The 18,987-nt window shown below is 44.0% G+C and overlaps 1 protein-coding gene across 3 annotated transcripts in view; it reads left to right on the forward strand.

Annotated features, from left to right (window-relative positions):
• Positions 1-18,987, forward strand: part of LOC147729286 (intraflagellar transport-associated protein-like) — a 262,017-nt gene that overhangs the window by 64,244 nt on the left and 178,786 nt on the right. For 2 of the 3 annotated variants that reach the window (XM_086959599.1, XM_086959601.1), the window contains exon 2: positions 3,856-4,000. In XM_086959599.1, the coding sequence (XP_086815725.1) occupies positions 3,856-4,000 (145 nt within the window). Of the gene's footprint in view, positions 1-3,851; positions 4,001-18,987 lie in introns of all 3 variants that reach the window. The other variant, XM_086959600.1, reaches the window with a different exon arrangement.

The following is an 18,987-nucleotide window of genomic DNA, read 5'->3' on the forward strand; positions in this document are numbered from 1 at the left end:
CTGCTCTACACAGACAAGAGATGTGGCGAAATACATGTAATAAGTATCTGGATCACTTCTAGTGACCGGGGACAGCAGCAGGGGTAGAGACTTTAGTTTCCCTGAGTCAAGTAACAGGAGACCAGTCAACAAGCCCTTGGAGATCACTTGGAGTGAAGGCAGAGTCCAGCTCTCCTTCAGCGGAGTCAGAGAACAGCAGGTAGCAGAGCAACACAGGATAAAATCATGCCTTCCAAGTGTACAGTCCTTCTGACAGAGGTTCAGTTTTATATCCAGAAGTGTCTGTTAGGGGGTCAGAGGGCCAATACTTCTACCCGAAAGTGCCTTTGATATGGGAGTAACTTCAAAGCTGCTATCTTCCTGTGTGTGCCCTCAGTGGCCCCAACTGGGAACAAGCCTACTTCAGGGGCTCTTTACAATATGCTTGTTACCCACTTTGTACAGTGGGCTTCTTCTGTGTGAATGGAGCTCTCCTCCACCTTCTGACCTTTTCCTCCAGTGACACTGATTCTCCTGAACCCCCATTACTTCTTTTTTTTTGTGTCATGGCATCAGGGTGGGTGTCCATCTTAACTCCATCAAACGTTCCATCTAGTTCTCCACTGGCAAGCGGATCTCTTTTGTCCTTGCGTCCTTGGTCACTATTTTTCCCAGCTGCACCAGCCCATACATAAAGCACAGAGGGCATCTGGGCACGCAGACATCATAATTAGGAGGTAGATTGCTGTAGGTGTGCAGGTTATGTTTCCTTTGTCGTAGTTGATCCCCCCTTGCATTATCTCGGAAGGCGAAGAGTGGATGATCCAGTAGAGCCTCAGCAGTTTGCGGTCATCTCGGTCTGACTCTTGCCCATGCTATCTCCTCCCCCTAAGAACCATGTGTACTAATCACCTCCTCTAGCGAGAGCATCGCCTCCAATTTTGTACCCCAACATTCCTTTTTGTGTATTCAAAGTGATCATCTGTAGCTTTGGTAGCAGTTGGGCGACTTTGGCATTGTACAACCCTAACCTCCCCCTATAAAAATGAATTCATCCCACATCTGTGCTGCTCACCAAGAGTGGCGATGAGCAGGGCTGCAGGTGTAGAGACTCTGATATCTTCTTCTTTATCGTCCATAAAAAAATGTGGGCATTCAGTTTCAGGAGGGAGTTGATCTCTTGTGTTTTTTGGAAAATAAAACCTTAATAATATTGGAAGATATGCCCTTGGTGGATACCTGCCATTGGTAATTGATGCTTTGTAACCTATCAATTTATTTAAATCGGATTCTCTCCCTCCTACACCTACCCGCCCGCAGCGGATTCAAGGCTCATCTTGAAAACAAGCACAACAATTTCGAGGAATTAAAACTGCCTTCTCAAAAATAGCAAGAAACAATGCTTTGCTTCCTGTTGCACACCACAAGACTGTGCATCAAAACCACCAGGAGGATGCTAGAAACCATTGTGTGCTGAGACCTATGCCAGAGGAGTTGCTTATCATTATGGTGTTTGCTCACAATTATTTCTGTATTTCAGACCATGTTTGTGGCAGCACAGAAATCACCACCTGTGGCCACTCACCATGTGTCCCACAGCATGGACCCAACCGCCAACCCCAACAGGAAGCCTCTCTCCCTGCCGCTGCCTCTTTGTGGTGCCATATGTTCCAGTAACCAGTAGCATGTGTGCGATAACACATCCCATAGAAAGAGCGGCATTTGCATAATCCTCCAATCGTTTCTACTGCGATCAAAACGAAAATAAGTACATTGCACGGAGTGTGAATACTCCGTATACTGAACCAATCGTTTCTGCAAAACAGGCGGTTGGTAAAGGTGCCAGACAGCAGAAACGCAAACCTAAATTCTTGGAACAATGCAAGGGGAATTTTCCCTTCAAAGCCCCGAGGTGGCTGGCGGTGTGGTAGAAGTGATCATACTGTATTCAACAGGGAGGTACATAGTAGTTTTGTTGGGGGTCATGTGCCATCTAGTACTATTCACTCCTGTCGGTGTACTGCAGGGTTTGCACGTACGCCAATGCCAATATATTTCTCTTTTGATAACCCCCCCTAACCCCACTGCCTTAGGTGCCATCTACGACGAGAGCCTCAAGGTAAACAACATTATTTCAAATTTATTTTCCAACTGTTTCATTTTATCTCCTGCGGGGATGAGGTTGAAAGGAGAAATTGAAACTGTACAGGCGTTTGGGACTCTTTTTAAAGATCTTTTTATATATATTTTACGATGGTATTATGATGCCTCACACTCGCACCTACAATGTGCTTCGCACGACTTTCAAAACTTGTGGTGTTTTGTAACAAATGTACTTTTCTCAGCTTGTACATTTTTTGTCTCCTGACCAACTTCTTTCCTTAGACCAGCACAAATTAACTTTTTCATTTCTTAACTTTCGACCAGTGACTTTTCACTGCTAAGTTTTAAAACCGCTTGACTCGGTCTCTGGCACCTGGATGTTTACAACGTGTAAGATTTCAAACCTTGATTGTTACCCAAGGCAGCCCCTACGGCTCAGCCTAGGAGGCCCCTGTGTTTTTAATTGGAGCGTTCATCCCTCATCGGGTGGTATATTCTAATAGCCTTATAGCTCTCTGTACCAGGCATTAACTTCAGCTCCGGTATATACAGTGGGCTACAAGGCTATATATTTCTATCAATATTAAGGCTGCAGCTATTCTGGGTCGTACCTTTATGTGAATGCTATTCCCCCCATATGAATTGTACTCCAAATGAATGACAACATCTTTGTTACTTGAATGGAAATTGGATTTGTCCTACATTTTTAGGTTCCAGAAGTAAACAAAGGTTTTGGCATCATGGCTGTGGTGGCTAATGTATTGATTGTGACTACAGACCAGTGGTCAGACGAGCCTGGTAAATGGAGAAAGTCCCACAATTGTTTTGACTGAATCAATTTTTCATAATAAAGCCTTTGATTGGGTATCTCTAGGCAGGGAGAAAGTATTATTATTACCTTGTTCAGGTAGTTGGAAACAAACAAGAAACATAGGAAGTGGTAAGTGATCTTGCGTACGCAAGGGTTTCCTCTGCCTTGTGGTGCTCTTAGACCATAGGTGTTAATAGTGGTACACCATGTCTCTAAATTCATTCAATGCCTTACGTGTATTCAGTTGAGACCTCTTACATAGTTACCTTTTCCAGTTCAATATTGGAGACATTAGTAGGACATTTTGTATTGTAACTTGACCAGCATCCATTCGAACCACCATTTACCGCTCAGTGCCAAGCTTCGTTCCTGGAATAAAACGACATGACATTACAAAGCTTCGTGCCCTCGCCTATCCTTCAGGTGCTCGGTGACACGCAGCTGTGCACATTGCAGATGAGGACCTACATATTGATATTTTGCAGAACTGTCAGGGCTAAGCTTTTTCTAAAACTTAAATCCTGGGGCATATGACATCCCTTAATTCCACCAATGATATGAAATTTATAAGATAGGGATCAACTTCAGGAGTAAATCTTTGTTGTTGATTGCAAAGCATCCTTTATAGAAATACCTTCATCCCAGGAGCTGGCGATCAGGATGTTGAAAGAAGTCCTTAGGGACATTCCGGGTTTGAAATGTCCTTGCGGCCTTGCTCATGCAAAGTGTAGACTCCCAGAGAGAGTAGCAGCAACACATGAGGACTTGATATGATTGACCCCAACCGTGAATACATTCCGAGGCAATGGATGGCTGAATATAGGTGCACCGATAAATGTCATATGCATCTCTTTTCAAATTGAAATTGGCACATCCATCCTCTTCGCCAGAAGGCAGTCAAAACGTCAAGTTCTACCGAAAGATCTTCCTCATCACTGTTTGTTTCTTTGTATTTGAGGTAGGATATCACAGAGGGATACCGTGCTTGCGGCAGGAATGATATCATGGAAGAGGATAAGAACATTCAGGAGGCGCTTGATCAGTTTTTGAACAGCCACGAGCAGACGTATGAGGAGTTTCTTGACAGCTTCACTCACCTTACGAAAGGTAAACCCACGATAAATAACTGTATCATATCACAGCATTTAAACTCAGTAGGGATAGTTACAGATCAAATGATACATACGTTTTTAAAAGGTACAAAAAACAAGGCTTCATGCAGGAAGACTCATTTACAACCCGATTAGATGACCCTGTAGTGTTCTTTTTTTTGTTCTACTATTGCATGAGTATATTGTGGTTGAGCCCCCCATTCAGCAGTAGCATAAAGAATGGGCCTTTAAGCTCTGCTCCAGCAAGGTTTTTTGATGTTCTTTTTCCTATTATACATCGAAGCCTGCTTTCCCTGTTTAAAAACCTGTCTCTAATTTCTTATTAAATTCTACTTTTGACATCAGTTATCACCTGTGATAAGATAAACATTGGAATTGGAAGTAGGTCTGGCTTATACTGAATGTGCCTCTTTAGTCACTGGTGAGTTTAGGCGCTAAATAGCTCATCATACATGCACTCTGTCATTCAGACTTGCACTTATACATTAGTACATCCATCCACTGACTTATTCTGGAAATCATCTAGTCACACATTCACAATAAAACATGCATAGAAGCTCAATCACCATATGTATGATACATTGCTAGTACATAAAAGGAGAAATGTTGCCACCTAAACGTGACAGGCGCATGTTTGCAATACAAAGTTAAGTAAAAAGAAAATTAGACATAGCAGTGGACTGCTGCCTTGGAATGTTATATAGTATAGTGTAAAAATATCCATACTGGGGATCTAGGGATTGGCCCATCCTGGTGCGTCCTGCTCCCACTCTATCATGCGACTCACACAGACGCCTGGTATTGTCATAAAAATCGGGCTAACAGCTAGTGTGAGAAGCTGGCCTGGTATATGATGTCCACTAATGTTAGTGGACACCCTGCACCAGTCCAGATAGCCCTTTTAGTGATTTAAGAGGTCTTAGACAACCTTAGAAGCTCTCTAAGTGGTAGCTGTGGAGAACAGCCTTCAGGCTTAGTCCAGAAGGAGTGTAAAGAAGCTTGTGTTGCCAGAATATAATCTTATAGTATAGATTAAGTGACAAAGAACCACACAAGGTGTTTATAAAAATATGTATATATTATATAATACTCTCTAATACATTAAGATATCTCCTATCCGGAGATAATCACAATGCACACAATACCTTACATAGAAATACAGTAAATAGCACAAAATATACAGGGGACCACAGGGGGAGAGACCAAACCATATACTAAGAAAGTAATATAAGAACCACTACTCGGGTCAAGACAATGTCGAGAGGACGTAGAAGTGCTGGGTACCTCAGGAACCACCCAAGGTGAGTTACTAAGAACACCACGGAGAGTGTGTGCTCTGTACAAATCCACATATAAGTCGCAGAAGGAATTTAAAAGAAAAAGAACCCTTCCCAGTGGACCTTGAAGAAACCCTCTGGAAGACCGAAGGTTGGAGAGCCATGCCACCCGTGGATACCCTAGTACCCACGTTACCTACATCAGCGTAGCCGGGTGCATAGGTGTGAAGTGGTGTCGGAAACCGACGCTGAACCCAATGGTGGACTTCATGAAAGTGCTGCTACTGACGAAGGTGAAGGTGTCCGACTGATTCCGAAGGTGGATTCTAGTTGAGAGGTACCTGCAAGCAAATGGTACAGAGTCTATGTCACTCAGGAGTGACCAGGAGATCTGGAAGACGAATGCCCACCAATGTTGGGAGTTACAGGAGAGTTGACGAGGACCTTGACTCTGCAGCTGTGAGGACCAGGCAATGCAGAGGAAGACCTAGAGCCATGCACTAGCTGTACCACGTCGGATGTCGAGTGCTGAGGGGTCGGTGTCTGGCCGGAGAACTAACAAGCCTCGGCAAATGCCACCCACGCAAAAGTCCAAGAAGGTGCAATGTCAGGACTAGATAGGTGTTGGGGACTCATCACAAGTAGGGGAGTCAGGGCAGGCCCGAGCAATCAGGGGAGCCCAAAAGAAACAAAGGTGACCCTCAAATGGTAATACATGCCAGAGGCACTGGAGTCGCAAGAGGACCTAAAGCAGCTCACCAAAAGAAGCAGGCCACAATGCACAACGATGCGATGTGGCCAAAGATTCTGGTCACTGAAGATGCTCGAGGTTGGGACTACTTGGACCTCAAAGATCTTCTTGGAAGGAAGCCAACAAGCCTTTGCTGCTACAAGTTTACGCGGTGCACAGGGGTTCGGTTATTACAGCCCCCACGAGGGATACTGGCCTCAAACTTGGAGAGCAGGGCAGGCTTCGAGAGCTGTGGAGAACCACCACCTGTATTGAAGAACCTTATGGAGTACGGAGGAGCTCCGGCTCAACAGACCAGTTGACTTAGTTGCAGTGCCTGCGAATGCAGGGAAGTGACTCCTTCACTTCAAGGAAGCATCCTTCAGGTGTCTTTGATGCCCACAGGCCTTGGAAGGTTCCTGTACGGTGCACAGGCACAGACGACCCAGCAGACTGGAAGGCATATGAAGTCGAGCCCAAATGAAGTCCAGAGGGCCCAGACAGTGGAAGAAGTTGTGTCTGATGTGAATCTTGTCCCATGACAAATCTAGGGACCCACCCACAGGTATGCCCTTAAATACCAATAGAAAAGGGTTGGGACAATTCAGGTGACCCTCCGAGGGGCGGGTCTGGACATCGGGGAGGTTACTCACATGCCTTTGTCCAGTTTCGCAACAGAGCACGAGCTAACAGCTCCCAGAACTGGTTTGGAATCATGATTTCCGATATTTGAAGGAAGAAAGGGTGGCTTTTAAATTTTGGCGGCAGCGACCCCTGATGAAGGGCATTTCTTGGCCCGAAATGCCTTGGGTTTTATTTAATGAACACTGCCTTTTGACGAACTTCGCATCTGTCATATTCTTTTGAAAGGTCCGGATGGGCATAATCTGAACAGTAGAAATTTGGGAAAAAGGCGCACAGGGTCGAGTGGGGACACCAAATTAAGAGTAAATTAAAGAAGAGGAGTACAAGGATCAAAGAAGTAGTTCCAAGTGATTTAAATGGAATGACTTTTTCGCCAATGTGGCATACTTTGCAGTACATTAGGTTTTGAGGCGCAGACACGCACCTTTCTTCAGTTCACGTGCTTCACTTACATCCCAGGAGAATGGGCTCCGTAGGCCATAGGGGTGTACTGCTCATGCAGTAACACCCTCACACTTAGAACCAAGCACCCTGCTTTCAGGATTGATAAGGACTGCAATATGCGTGACTTACATGTTTTAAGTGCAGTGACCCTAGATATAGGAAGCAAATATCTTTAGTAAGTGATGCTAGCACCAGCTTACACAGGTTGCAATGGCAGGCGTGTAGTTCCATTTTGAATGGTCTCCCATGGGTGGCATAATACATGCTTTACCCCCATGGGTTACCTCTGGGGTACCTATTCCCTGGGTACCTGAGCACCATATACTAGGGACTGATAAGGGTACCCCAGTATCTAATATGTGGTGTACCTTAGCAGTGAACATAACAATTTAAGGGAGAAAGTAGAGAGACCGGGGTCCTGATTAGCAGAATCCTAGTCAGACTAGTCAAAAACTGCTTAGCACCAGGCAAATAGTGGGGGTAACCATGCAGAAGGATCCTACCTTGCTACAGCTAGTTTAAAGCCGAAAACTGATGGACCTGATCAAAAGGGAGAAATCCTTATTTAGGACGAGAACCCTTACTCATCGAGGGCGACATGCTTCATCATTGGGTCCCCTCTTCATGCCCAGACTGTGAAGTCCATAGGGCTACAACTCCCCTAGTCAGGAAGAGCAGAGGTGAATATACAGTGTGGTGATAGTTAACACTACCTCCAGAGGGCCAAAATAACTTTAGGGCATATGCATGAAATTTGTGTTTGCGATATTCAAAATGCTATTTTTAGCGAATTGCATTTTGAGATTCGCAAAATGCGATGTAAATAAAAAATCCCAGAAATTCACAGCGACCCAGCAAATAGTGATTCCTTATTTGCGAATTTGCAAATAAAGTATCGCAAAAATAAAGATTCTGTCATTCAGGTGCAGCCTGTTGAAATCACAACCAGGAAGTGTGACTGCCCATGCTGCACCTGATTGCCTGAGGCTGATTCAGAGGCTGGGAGGAGAGGCAGAGAACTGAGTACTGCATTTGCAAAAATTTCCAATGGATACCCAGGAGAAAGAAAAGGACAAGGAGGAGGCTGGGAGAAAGAGAAAGCAGAAGATCAGCGAGAGGGAGCAGGAGGTGCTGATAGAGGAAATGATACACAGCCATGAGTTGTTATTCGGAAAAAATCACTTTGTGTCCCAGAGTCAAGAAAGAGGAATATATGGCTGGACATCATGGTAAAGGTAAATGCCAATGGTGTGACCCAGCTCTCTGTGGAGGACCGGAGAAAGAGATGGTATGATATGCGCTCCAGGTCCAAGGACAAGGTGGCAATCAGGCTGGCAGAGGCTAAGAAGACAGGTGAGGGAATACCAACTGCAACAGAGTCAACACCCCTCGAGGAGTTGGTGGAGTCCAACCTTCAGCCAGAGAGCATCAGTAGTGTGGCTGACATTGACAGCTCCGACCCTGCAAACACAAGACAAGGTAAGATGCATGCCAAATCCTGCCTCACACATCACCATCCCATTCACACATTTAGGAATGCACCAACTACAGAGTACATGTGAGAAGTTGGCCTGGCATATGATGTCCACTATTCTAGTGGGCACCTGGTACTAGTCCAATCGACCCTTATTGATGGTAGGTTTAAAACAACCTTTATAGAAAGCTATCCTAGTGGTAGCTGTGGAGAGCAGCCTTCAGGCTAAGTCTTGAAGGAATGTAAAGCTGCTTGTTTTACCAGTCTATAATCTCATGAATGAATGAATGATCAAATGAAAGGAGAACAACACCATATATATATATATATATATATATATATATATATATATATATATATATATATATATATATATATATATATATATATATATATATATATATATATATATATATATATATATATATATATATATATATATATATATATATATATATATATATATATATATATATATATATATATATATATATATATATATATATATATATATATATATATATATATATATGTGGGTATTTATTCTAAACACACCAACACACCCTTCTAGTCTCTTTATGAGGCTAGAGGCAAAAGTACTTTACAGAAACTTAATTAGCACACAACAAATTAGCACAGTATACATTTTGCCCTTCGGGGCCTCACAAACCATATACTAAGAAAGTGGTATAAGTCCCACTACAGTCGTAGAGACCAGGCTTAGAGCCTGTAGAACCCCTAGGGCAAACAGCAACCAACCAAGGTTGGGACGCAGGAGACCCACTGGACACGCGTGCAGTGACTAAACACAGCTACAAATCACCATTGACTTCTATGGAGAAGTTTAAGGTTAGATTTTTAAAGATTAACAACACGTAGGAGTGGACAAGGACAGACCCCTTCAGTACTGGACACTTGGAGAGTCAAGACCCACGGGAGCACCGAAGTACTCGTGTTACCTCATTCAGGGCAGCCGGGTGCATAGGTGTTTTTTTCGTGTCGGGTTTCGTCGTCGTTTCCTATGGAGAGCTGCAAAGAAGTGCAGCAGGCAGCCAGATTGAAAAGTGTGGATCGAAGATCTGAAGAACCTGAAAGCAGAGGGGACAGAGTCTGGATCACTTGTCAGTGCCCAGGGAGGCAAAAAGAAGATGCCACCCGATATTGGGTGATTTCAGGTGATGGAGGTGGAGCTTGACTCTTCAGCCACGAGGACCAGGAGGCGTTGACGACAACCAGGAGCTGTATTCAAGCTGTCCTACGTCGGATGTCGAGTTCTGTGATGTCGGAATCCGGATTGGACCCAACAAGCCATGGCAACAGCAACCCATGCAGAATGGAATGATTGGCTTCAGTGCAGACCAGCAAGATCTGAGGGACTCAACTTTTGGAGGGGAGTCAGGGCACGTCTGGAGCAACCAGGAAAGCCCAAGAAACAAAAGAGTTACCTTCGTGGGGACCCACTAGTCAAGGATCAGGGATCGCGAAGGAGCCTAGAGCAGGAATGCTGAAAGCGGGCCCACGGAACACTCGTGGAGTGTAGGCCCACAATCTTCGGTGCAAAAGGTGCTCAGGGCTTTGACTACAAATAGCCCAATGCATAACTTCGAGAAAGCTTGGGCAGTAGGTGCACTTGCAAATATGCACAGTGTCCAGGAGTTCCGGTCCCACATCTCTTTTGATGGCTGCGGGTCTCAGCTTTGCTGTGATCTCGTGTCGGCCTCAGAGATGTCTGGAAGTCCGTATCCTGTGTCGAAGATTCTTCGGGATCCGGCGGGAGCCTTGAAAATGAAGACCAGAAAGATGCTTCTTTGGTGTCTGTTTGAACAGGGGAGTCACTCCTTCACCCCAAGGGAGATTTCCTTAGTCTTCTAGTTGAAATAGAATGTCGTAGGTCCAAGATATATGTTGCAGAGTTTTATCCAGGGTAATCTAAAGTTCTAGTGACTAGGTTCCTATTCTTACACCAAGTTTAGGGGATGGACTAACTTTAAGGTCCCACCTATGGGTGGACCTGGGGAGGGGGTGGTTACACCTCTTCCCCTTTGTCCAGTTTTGCACCAGAGCAGGGGCTGAGAGCCCCTGGAACCGGTTTGAACTGGGTATGCACAGGAACACCTTGTGTGCCCCAGGCAGTGTCTGAAAAGCATTCACTAAATGCACCCACCCTGCCCCAATACACTAAAGCCTGTCTGGGGAGATGGTTACACCTCCCTGGACAGGAAACCTATTGTCCAGGCCTCTCCTGCCACAGTTTGCTCCAGCAGCAGGAGGTCAGACTCGTGTCTGTGGCAGCAGCATCCTTTTTGTGATGCTGGGGCTCTTTTAAACTTCTACCGGTTAGACCAGTGTGTACATGTCTTCTCCCTCTAGAAGAGAGGAATGCTACCCCCGCCGCCTGGACTGGCGGGGGGGGGGGGGACTGGCTTCTAGTATTCCAAAGACACCAAACACGACATGTTTTGATGTAGCCATTCCAAAGTAAGCATTAACTGCGAGGATTATAATGCACTTAAGAGTATATGGTATGGCTGTATCACAGAACAGCTATAAGGAAGGGATTCCGAAAGCTGCAGAGGGGCTCGGCTCATGCTTGGGCACCCTCTCACACAAAACCAAGCACTCTGCCTTCATGATTGTCAAGGCCTGCCATAGGAGTGATTTATAGGTTTATATGTGTCTGTTTTAAAAGGTAGATATAGGTATACTATAGCTTAGTAAGGGTGCTTACACCACCTTCCCCAGCTGCAAGAGCAGACCTGTGGTGCCATATTGGAAGGCTTCCTAGGGGTGGCATACACAGCCCCTGGTTGGCCTCTGGGGTACCTATGACCTTGATACCTAAGGTACCATATATTAGGAACTCAAAAGAGTAACTCAGTAACCAGTCTGGTGTGTACCAAATGTATATGCAATCAATTTAGAGAGAGAGCAGCTAGGCTGGGTTCCTGGTTAGAAGGGCCTCAGCAAGACAAAAGTCGATAAATCAGTGAAACACAGCAAAAAGAGGGGGTAACCATAGTAAGCAGATCCTACTCTCCTACAGTACATATGCTACTCCAGTACACTTTTTCAAGCACACACCCGTGAGCGCAGACCGCACCTGGACGCGTAAGCGATACCGACCATTCGGCGGTTCACAGATACCCACTACTGAGTTAGGGGACTGTAAACGACAAGTATTCTTCCACGGGGGCCGGGTAGGCTTGCCAGAGGAGGCCACCTGGTACAATAAGGGAAGATTCCGAAAGGTGCATTTTTTTCGCTGACCCAAAAAACCCTGAAGAAATCACTGAAAAGTAAGATAAAGTGATGAAACATGTCGGTTGACTTTTAACAGAGTGAGCTAACAGCACAGAATAAAGTCAGTAGTTGCCAGTTAGCCTTACTCTTTTTAACGTGATATATTTGTATTTCACCACTTGGGGCACGGGTATATCACTGCGGGTCCTAGCACATACAACACGTGATGGCTGTCTGATCTATATGCACTTCTTTATTTTTGTTTTTCTCCCATTTCTTTTGGGATTGACAGCAGCCGATGATGAGAAGTGAGGAATCAGGCGAGTACCAGTCTGGTAGAATCCTCCTCTTGGTGTTGCTTCCGTGAGGCTCTGTCAACCTTCCTTCCCCCTTTTTTTCACGTTTGGAAGACAGGGGGCACATAAAGCGGGGTGGTGGAGCCATTAGACACACACATGTAGGCAACTCTGCCAGACTGAATTCGCAACAGAGTGCAAACTTTTGTAGACAGAAGGTTATACATCCTCTGCCACAATACAAGAAGAAAATTCCCTGTAGCCATAGAGCCTACTAGGGGCAGGCCATCTTTGTGTAAGCACAACAATGATGGCCCATGTGTGTTGAGGGTTCGCCGTTGTTCTATGAAATCAAAGAAGGAAAAAAGGAAATAGATCAAAATTGCAAGTCATCTATATACACATAACTTATAGGATTTCAAGTGCGCATTTCTATACATTATGTGCTATTGTCCATTATCATCCATGGCATACACCTGTTTTGTCACAGAAGTTGACAATCACAAGTACGCATGTCCGTATTGTTATGTGGGTGGTTTGATACTTAATATCTTGGATATCTTACCTATCTACAGAGAAAGTGATCTCCACCCTCAGGCCACTGGGTACATCAAGTAGTGACCGACTGTAAAATAAATTGTAAGAGGTACATAGGACCAGGCAGTACCGCAATACTATGTGCAAATTGTACGGGTTCTTTGGAGTGACAGTCATCTACTCCCACCAAAGTGTTTCTGAAGAAACGTAAATCATGCATTATAACAACAAGGGTACGTTGCTCACAAATTAAACAAGAAAATGGAGTCCAGTCCATATTCGATATGCTTCTGTATTTCTGCACATCTTGCATTAATGAGAGACTACAAAGATAACCTCCAAGGTGGTTGGGAATAGCTGAAGGGAGGAGTCCACTAAAACCCATAAGGGGAATGAGTGCTGGGAACCAATATTGTGATGTAACACCGTAGGAGGGGCACAGTGTGGTCAGAATGGAGACCAGCACTGTAGCTTACGTCATAGTGAAAAAACGCCATTACAGCCAGAAAAATTACACCCCTGTGAAGTGCGGGTTGCGATGTGGCAGGTGTCTAAGCCCTGAAACCCATAAGAGGAAATCATGAAATATAGAGCATCTGCCATCGAACCAGACACAAATAAGCAGGCAGTCCTGCCACTCTCCCATGATCATGGCGAGTCGCTGTGTGGTCAGTGTAAAAACCCTCGAACACCGTAAGGGTAAAGTGTAGAGTTGGTGTGGTACAAGTGCTAACATTGAAAAAGGAGGACCACAGTCATCCACTGACTCATTCTTGAGTTCACCTATTCACACATTCACAATAAAACATGAATCGAAAATAAACAACCATATGTATGATAAATCAAAAGTACATAAAAGAAAAAATGTTGCCACCTAAAAGTGACAGGCAAATGTTTGCAATAAAAAGTTAAGTACAAAGAAATTCAACACAGCAGTGGATGGCAACCTTGGAATGGTATATTGTATAGTGTATTGTTGTATCGCTCCATAATGGCAGACATTTTGGTTTCTAAAAACTGCAGCCATTGTGGAATGTCAAAATGTTGATATACTATGGACAATACTATTCCAACATGCTCATTTACCTTAAAAAACCGTGGCTGTGAGGGATGTGGTACATTGTAGATGTAGTCTATTGCAAGCGAGCAACTTCATAGCACAATCTGGAAGCTGCTGGGTGCTCTAAAAAACAGACAAAATGGAAAAAGAAAGAAATGTAAGAAGTCCAATAGGAGTAAATGAAAAACTAAAGTACTGGCCTATCAGATATTATACTGAAATACTATAATTTTCCAACGATGTGCACACATGATCAGGCAAAATACCTTTCACTCACAGAGCAAAAGAGCCAATGGCTAAAGTGGGCTAACCCTTCCTCATACTGTTTACTATCATGGGTGGAATCACAATGAAATATATTAATGCCACAACGGGCCATTAATGTCTGCTATAACCGGCTACTCCAGGCTATAAGGCTATATTAGAATATTGGAATGTTGAGAGCTCCATTGAAGACAGTGGAGCAGCAGTGACCTATAAAACCTGATATCGGCCTGCTGCTCTCATCATTACAATTCCCTAAAACACAGCCTCTGAGCCTCTGCCTCTCTCTTGCCCCTGCCTCTCCAAAATATATGGATTCGTCAGGGGAAAGCGAAAGTGCATCAGTGGAGCCAAACTATAACTGGCTAATCAGCCCTAACTAGGGCAAAACTAGTCTTGAGTTTCTTGTTCATGTGCATGGTGGACCTTCCCTTCAGTTCGGGCATGACTTGGAGCACATCCGTGACTGATTTGCATATGTCTGGGTCCACACTGACTTAGTATGATGTGCAAAATAATGGCGGATTGGGATGCGGCCTGAGCAATTACCAGTGATCGAGATTCATTCAAGCATTACATCCATCCCTCTTTTGAAAGCTATAATGAAAATGCTGCCCTACTTTGTCACCTCACTGAATGGCAGAAAATGGCACAAGTCTTTTTTTTTACCAATCAAATAGATTTCCAAAGCATGTGCTCCAGTGGACAAGTGGGTGTTTTATAAAACCATATAACCCTAAATACTGGTGCCAAGATATCAAGTACCTTAATAGTTTAAATGTTATTCTTACTTACCTTCACAATATTATAGTAATCAATATTCTGGCTATGATGTTTTTGTAGGTAGCTCTTTCAAGCATAATATTCTGGTAGAATACCCAACTGTTTTGAGGATAAATGTTTCCATAAAGCGACGGTCCAGCATACAGTGAAAAACTGACTACAATGTTTAAATTATAGTTGGTAAAACAATATATAACCTGTCCTATGTGGGCCCAGCAAGGATTATCAGAGAGCAAGCCGTCTACCCTAAGGGTAAGTCAGACGTGCTAATCATCTCCAAAACTGTTGCCTACTGTTACATGTTTTTACACAACAAAATACATGTTTACAGTCTTCAACACAGTGTACCAGTAATACTTCCCTAAATTTTTGTAATAATCAGATCAGACATACCTCTGTCCTATGAACCAATGTGGCCTATGGCGTTAACTGTTACCTTATCACTGTAACTAATTCAGGTCTACTATTTGAGCTCATGTTTTCCCAAAAGACAGGTGCAATATAAGCACTAGTTTTTACCACAAGCACATATCCTCCTCCCAATCAAAAGCTTGCATACAGGAAGAGTGATATGTGGACTCAGAGTAACCAAAGTCTGGCTATCAGTACTGCTTATTTCGATTCTTGTTTGGTAATCACGAAGGTCTGATGAAAGCTTCCCTGGCAAACTGGACCTAAGATGACAATGTTATTCCTGTGGTGTCACAATGCCTGCTGCAAGAGCTAGTGGACAGTGTGAAAGCAGATGTGGAGCAGAACGGGCGATTCTCCAATTAGCATACAGATAGAATATTGATTTCATTAAAGACAACGGAGGCTAACATTAAGCATAAACCTTTTATTGCTGCCCCAACATGAATCCCTTTAGAGGCAAAAACACATCATAAACAAAACATTCTGGTTTAGATTTTCACAGCACTATAAAACTCTGTGTCACTAAGCATATTCCTCTTTTAGATTGCGACGAAACAAAAGATGCTCCTTTGGTTTGGCTGAAAAAGTTCTTACTGCAAATGATTACTTGAAAGAAAGAAGAAACCAAGTGATACGAAAAGAATTCTCAGGGAAATAATAGCCATTTCATTCAGTAAAGTAATATCAAGTTAATGATATAATTTCCATAAACCTAATCAACTAATCCAGTTATACAACTGAAAAATGAATTTGGTAGTGTTGGGTGTGATAATGTAAGCCTCTGTTGTCTTTAATTAAATCAAGTTTCTCTCTGTATGCTAAACTGGAGAATCGTCATTTCATTACAAGACTGGAGGCTACCATTATGCATGTTTGAAGTTCCCCAGCGTGAGACTGCTCACATGCTGCACTGTTTTATGATAACATTTTGCAAAAGTACTAGTACTTGACCAGTGTGCTGCCTTAACAATGTCTGCTAGAGAACCACCTGCCCAAAAAACCTTTCTAGCCATAGCACCCCTAGAGGAGTGAGCTCCAGACTTGGTCAAATCTATTCCAGCCTCGGACATCACTGCTCTTACCCCACGTGAAATAGTAGCTGTTGATATCGTTTTTATGGGGTTTCACATAGGAAAATACCTATTGATCATCTCCAGCAGGTCTTACATTTCAGCATTCTTTGTCTCATGCAACTCCCCACACACAACGTTTTAGAAACGTGGTTGGATACTGCTTTCAGACTTGTTTTGGCCCTTTCCCAAATGTGAAAGTAGACTCCATCGGGGAAATAAAACTTACTGCAAACCTGTAGAGCCTTCACATCTGAGACTCTTCTAACAGAGATTGGGCAGAGCAAGGTCACTAATTTCCACAATGTTTGCCTCAAAGAGAGATAAGTATTATCTGGCCAGGAGACAAATAGGCTAACAGCTAGATTGACGTTCCATAGCAAGTCACACCGAGTCCTAAGTTGTTGTCAAAGTCTTATTCCCTTCATCACCACGCAGGTTAAAGGATCACTACCAGCAATATTCACCTAAGACTGTCCTGAGGAAACACCAGAACTGTAACAATGAACTGTTCTATAGGCCAAACCTGAATTGACCAACTCAGCAAGGTAGCTTGCCATTTCATACTCAAGAGCCTCAACGGGATGCAAATTCCTCCCCAAGCACCAACTACATCACTTTCTCTACACTCCTCTGTATCTTTTCCTGGTACCTGTTACCCATGATTCATCCAGAAGATTCTTAGCCTCTCCAGAAAGTCCAGAGTATCTACGAGATCCCCTGAAATCCTCCAAACAAGAAGGTTGAAGTTCCCTCCTAGTACTAAATCTCTCCTTCCAGTCCTCCGGAAATGTCTGCACTCACTAGTATCAGACTGGGAACTTCTACTGCCAATTCTATTACACCAGGAACCCAAACCTGAGAAGTCCAAAGCGGAGTTACAGGAATGATGCAACTTTGTTCCCTCCGAACTTTTAACAATACCCTCTGATCAGTGCAAACTGAGTGAATGCATAGCAATTCTCTCCGTCACAAGTCTGCACAAAAGCGTAAACTGCCAATGCTTTGGCATCTGGCTACCAGTTGTAATGCAGTTTTACTTGAAATGTCAATATGCTGGCAAACAGGTCTACCTGAAAGGGATCCCATAAATCCTGAATCTTTTTGAAGCACACGGAGTTCAGATTCCAGTCGCAGGTGTCCCTCAAGTACCTTGAATTACAATTTGATTTCTGGTTTTGCCTCGGATGAACTCTGACTTCTAGAAAATGTTACGTTCCCAACATTGGCTCCAGCCCCTGTGTAACTCAACACCCATGGGCATGTTCTTAAAAGCCGCCTCCTCAGCCATAGCTGAGATCCTGGCCACCGGAGCCAGGGTGTCCAACAATCTGTACTGGCACTGCTCGAGAAAGCACTCCATGTCTTTCCTTAGGTCTTTCCCAGATTTAAAAAGAAAAATCATTAATTCTGGATCCAGATTTAGTGTTATTCCTTCTTTATTATCCAAGAATGATCTTGGGCACTCAGCCCTCATCAGATTCTGAGTCTCCCTATCTAGAAACGTAAAAATTCAAAACTCAATAATAGAAGTCACGTGGTCCATAGGCTATCAGTCTGATCCTCTTGGGTGAGCAATGAGGGTGGGATTAAACATGTCAGCAACCAATGGGTCCTTAATGGCCTTCGATGTTGAAAGCTGCTTCAAATCTTAATCCTGGAAATTGTTTTCAAAAGTCTCCTGTGGTCGAGCATGTATTTGTCCACCTGTCACTCATTATTGTCTAAGAAAATTATCATAATTATTATAAAAGATACAAATCAGGCAGCCTTCTTTGACACCTTGACTCTTATCTTATTTACCAATAGATTTGCACCATGTATCTGGGGTAAGGTCTAAAGTTGTGTGCCTGATACCACTTTGACAGGTCACTGCAGCCGGAGCTGGGTGCTCAGTCACTCATACTTGCTAAACGCTTAGGCTAATAGGCATCCCATGCAGAAGTAGCAGACATATGGCGGCTACTCCACCCAGAGACGAGAGAATATTCATTCGACTCAGTTACTTTTTGTGCGCCGTTCTGGACACTGCGTTTGCTGAATTTTGGCCAATAGTGTGATTTGCCTACATGTCTAGATGCGCGTCATGGAAGTTTCTGGAGATATGCAGCAATCCCTTATTGATAATGCAGAGTTTGACGACTTAAGCCTGTTTGGGTGCACAGCAATTTCAGCATTGGAGCTGTTCCAAGATGGGCTAGCACCAGTATGCTCCTTGGTCTTACTCTTAATATCTATGGCCCGTCACTTCAGTCAACAATGCTGGTTTACAACTGAAAGTTTAAAGGTTACTTGCAAAGTCTGGCCTACCACTAGAGCATCCATCTCAACCTGTTCAGCAGCCCCCTGCCTATTTGTGGCTTTGAGAGCACCGTGGTGGCAAAGGCCATGGCCCTCAGTAAGGGCAGACAACCTTTGCCTCTACACCTACGGTGAGCACTGCCCCCCCCCCCCCCCCCCGGATTCCTCCTCTGACAGTCATTAACTGCTGTAAGGGGAGTAGAATACGGTTTTGGGCTCCCTGCAGGCGTGAAATAGCTTCACCAAAACACACAAGATGATGGACGGAATGTTGCACAATGGCAAAACATTGACCCTCAGTCACAATTCTGGGTTTAATACTCGTTATTTTGCTCACCACGCCACCCCAGTTCAGACATGGCCATATGCAAATCAGTCTTGACCCTGCACCTAATGAGACCATTCCAGCTCGAACTGCCAAGCCAATTCTTCCCTGGACCAGAATCA

This window comes from Lissotriton vulgaris, chromosome 2_2 (assembly GCF_964263255.1).
Source record: "Lissotriton vulgaris chromosome 2_2, aLisVul1.2, whole genome shotgun sequence".
Lineage (NCBI taxonomy): Eukaryota > Metazoa > Chordata > Amphibia > Caudata > Salamandridae > Lissotriton > Lissotriton vulgaris.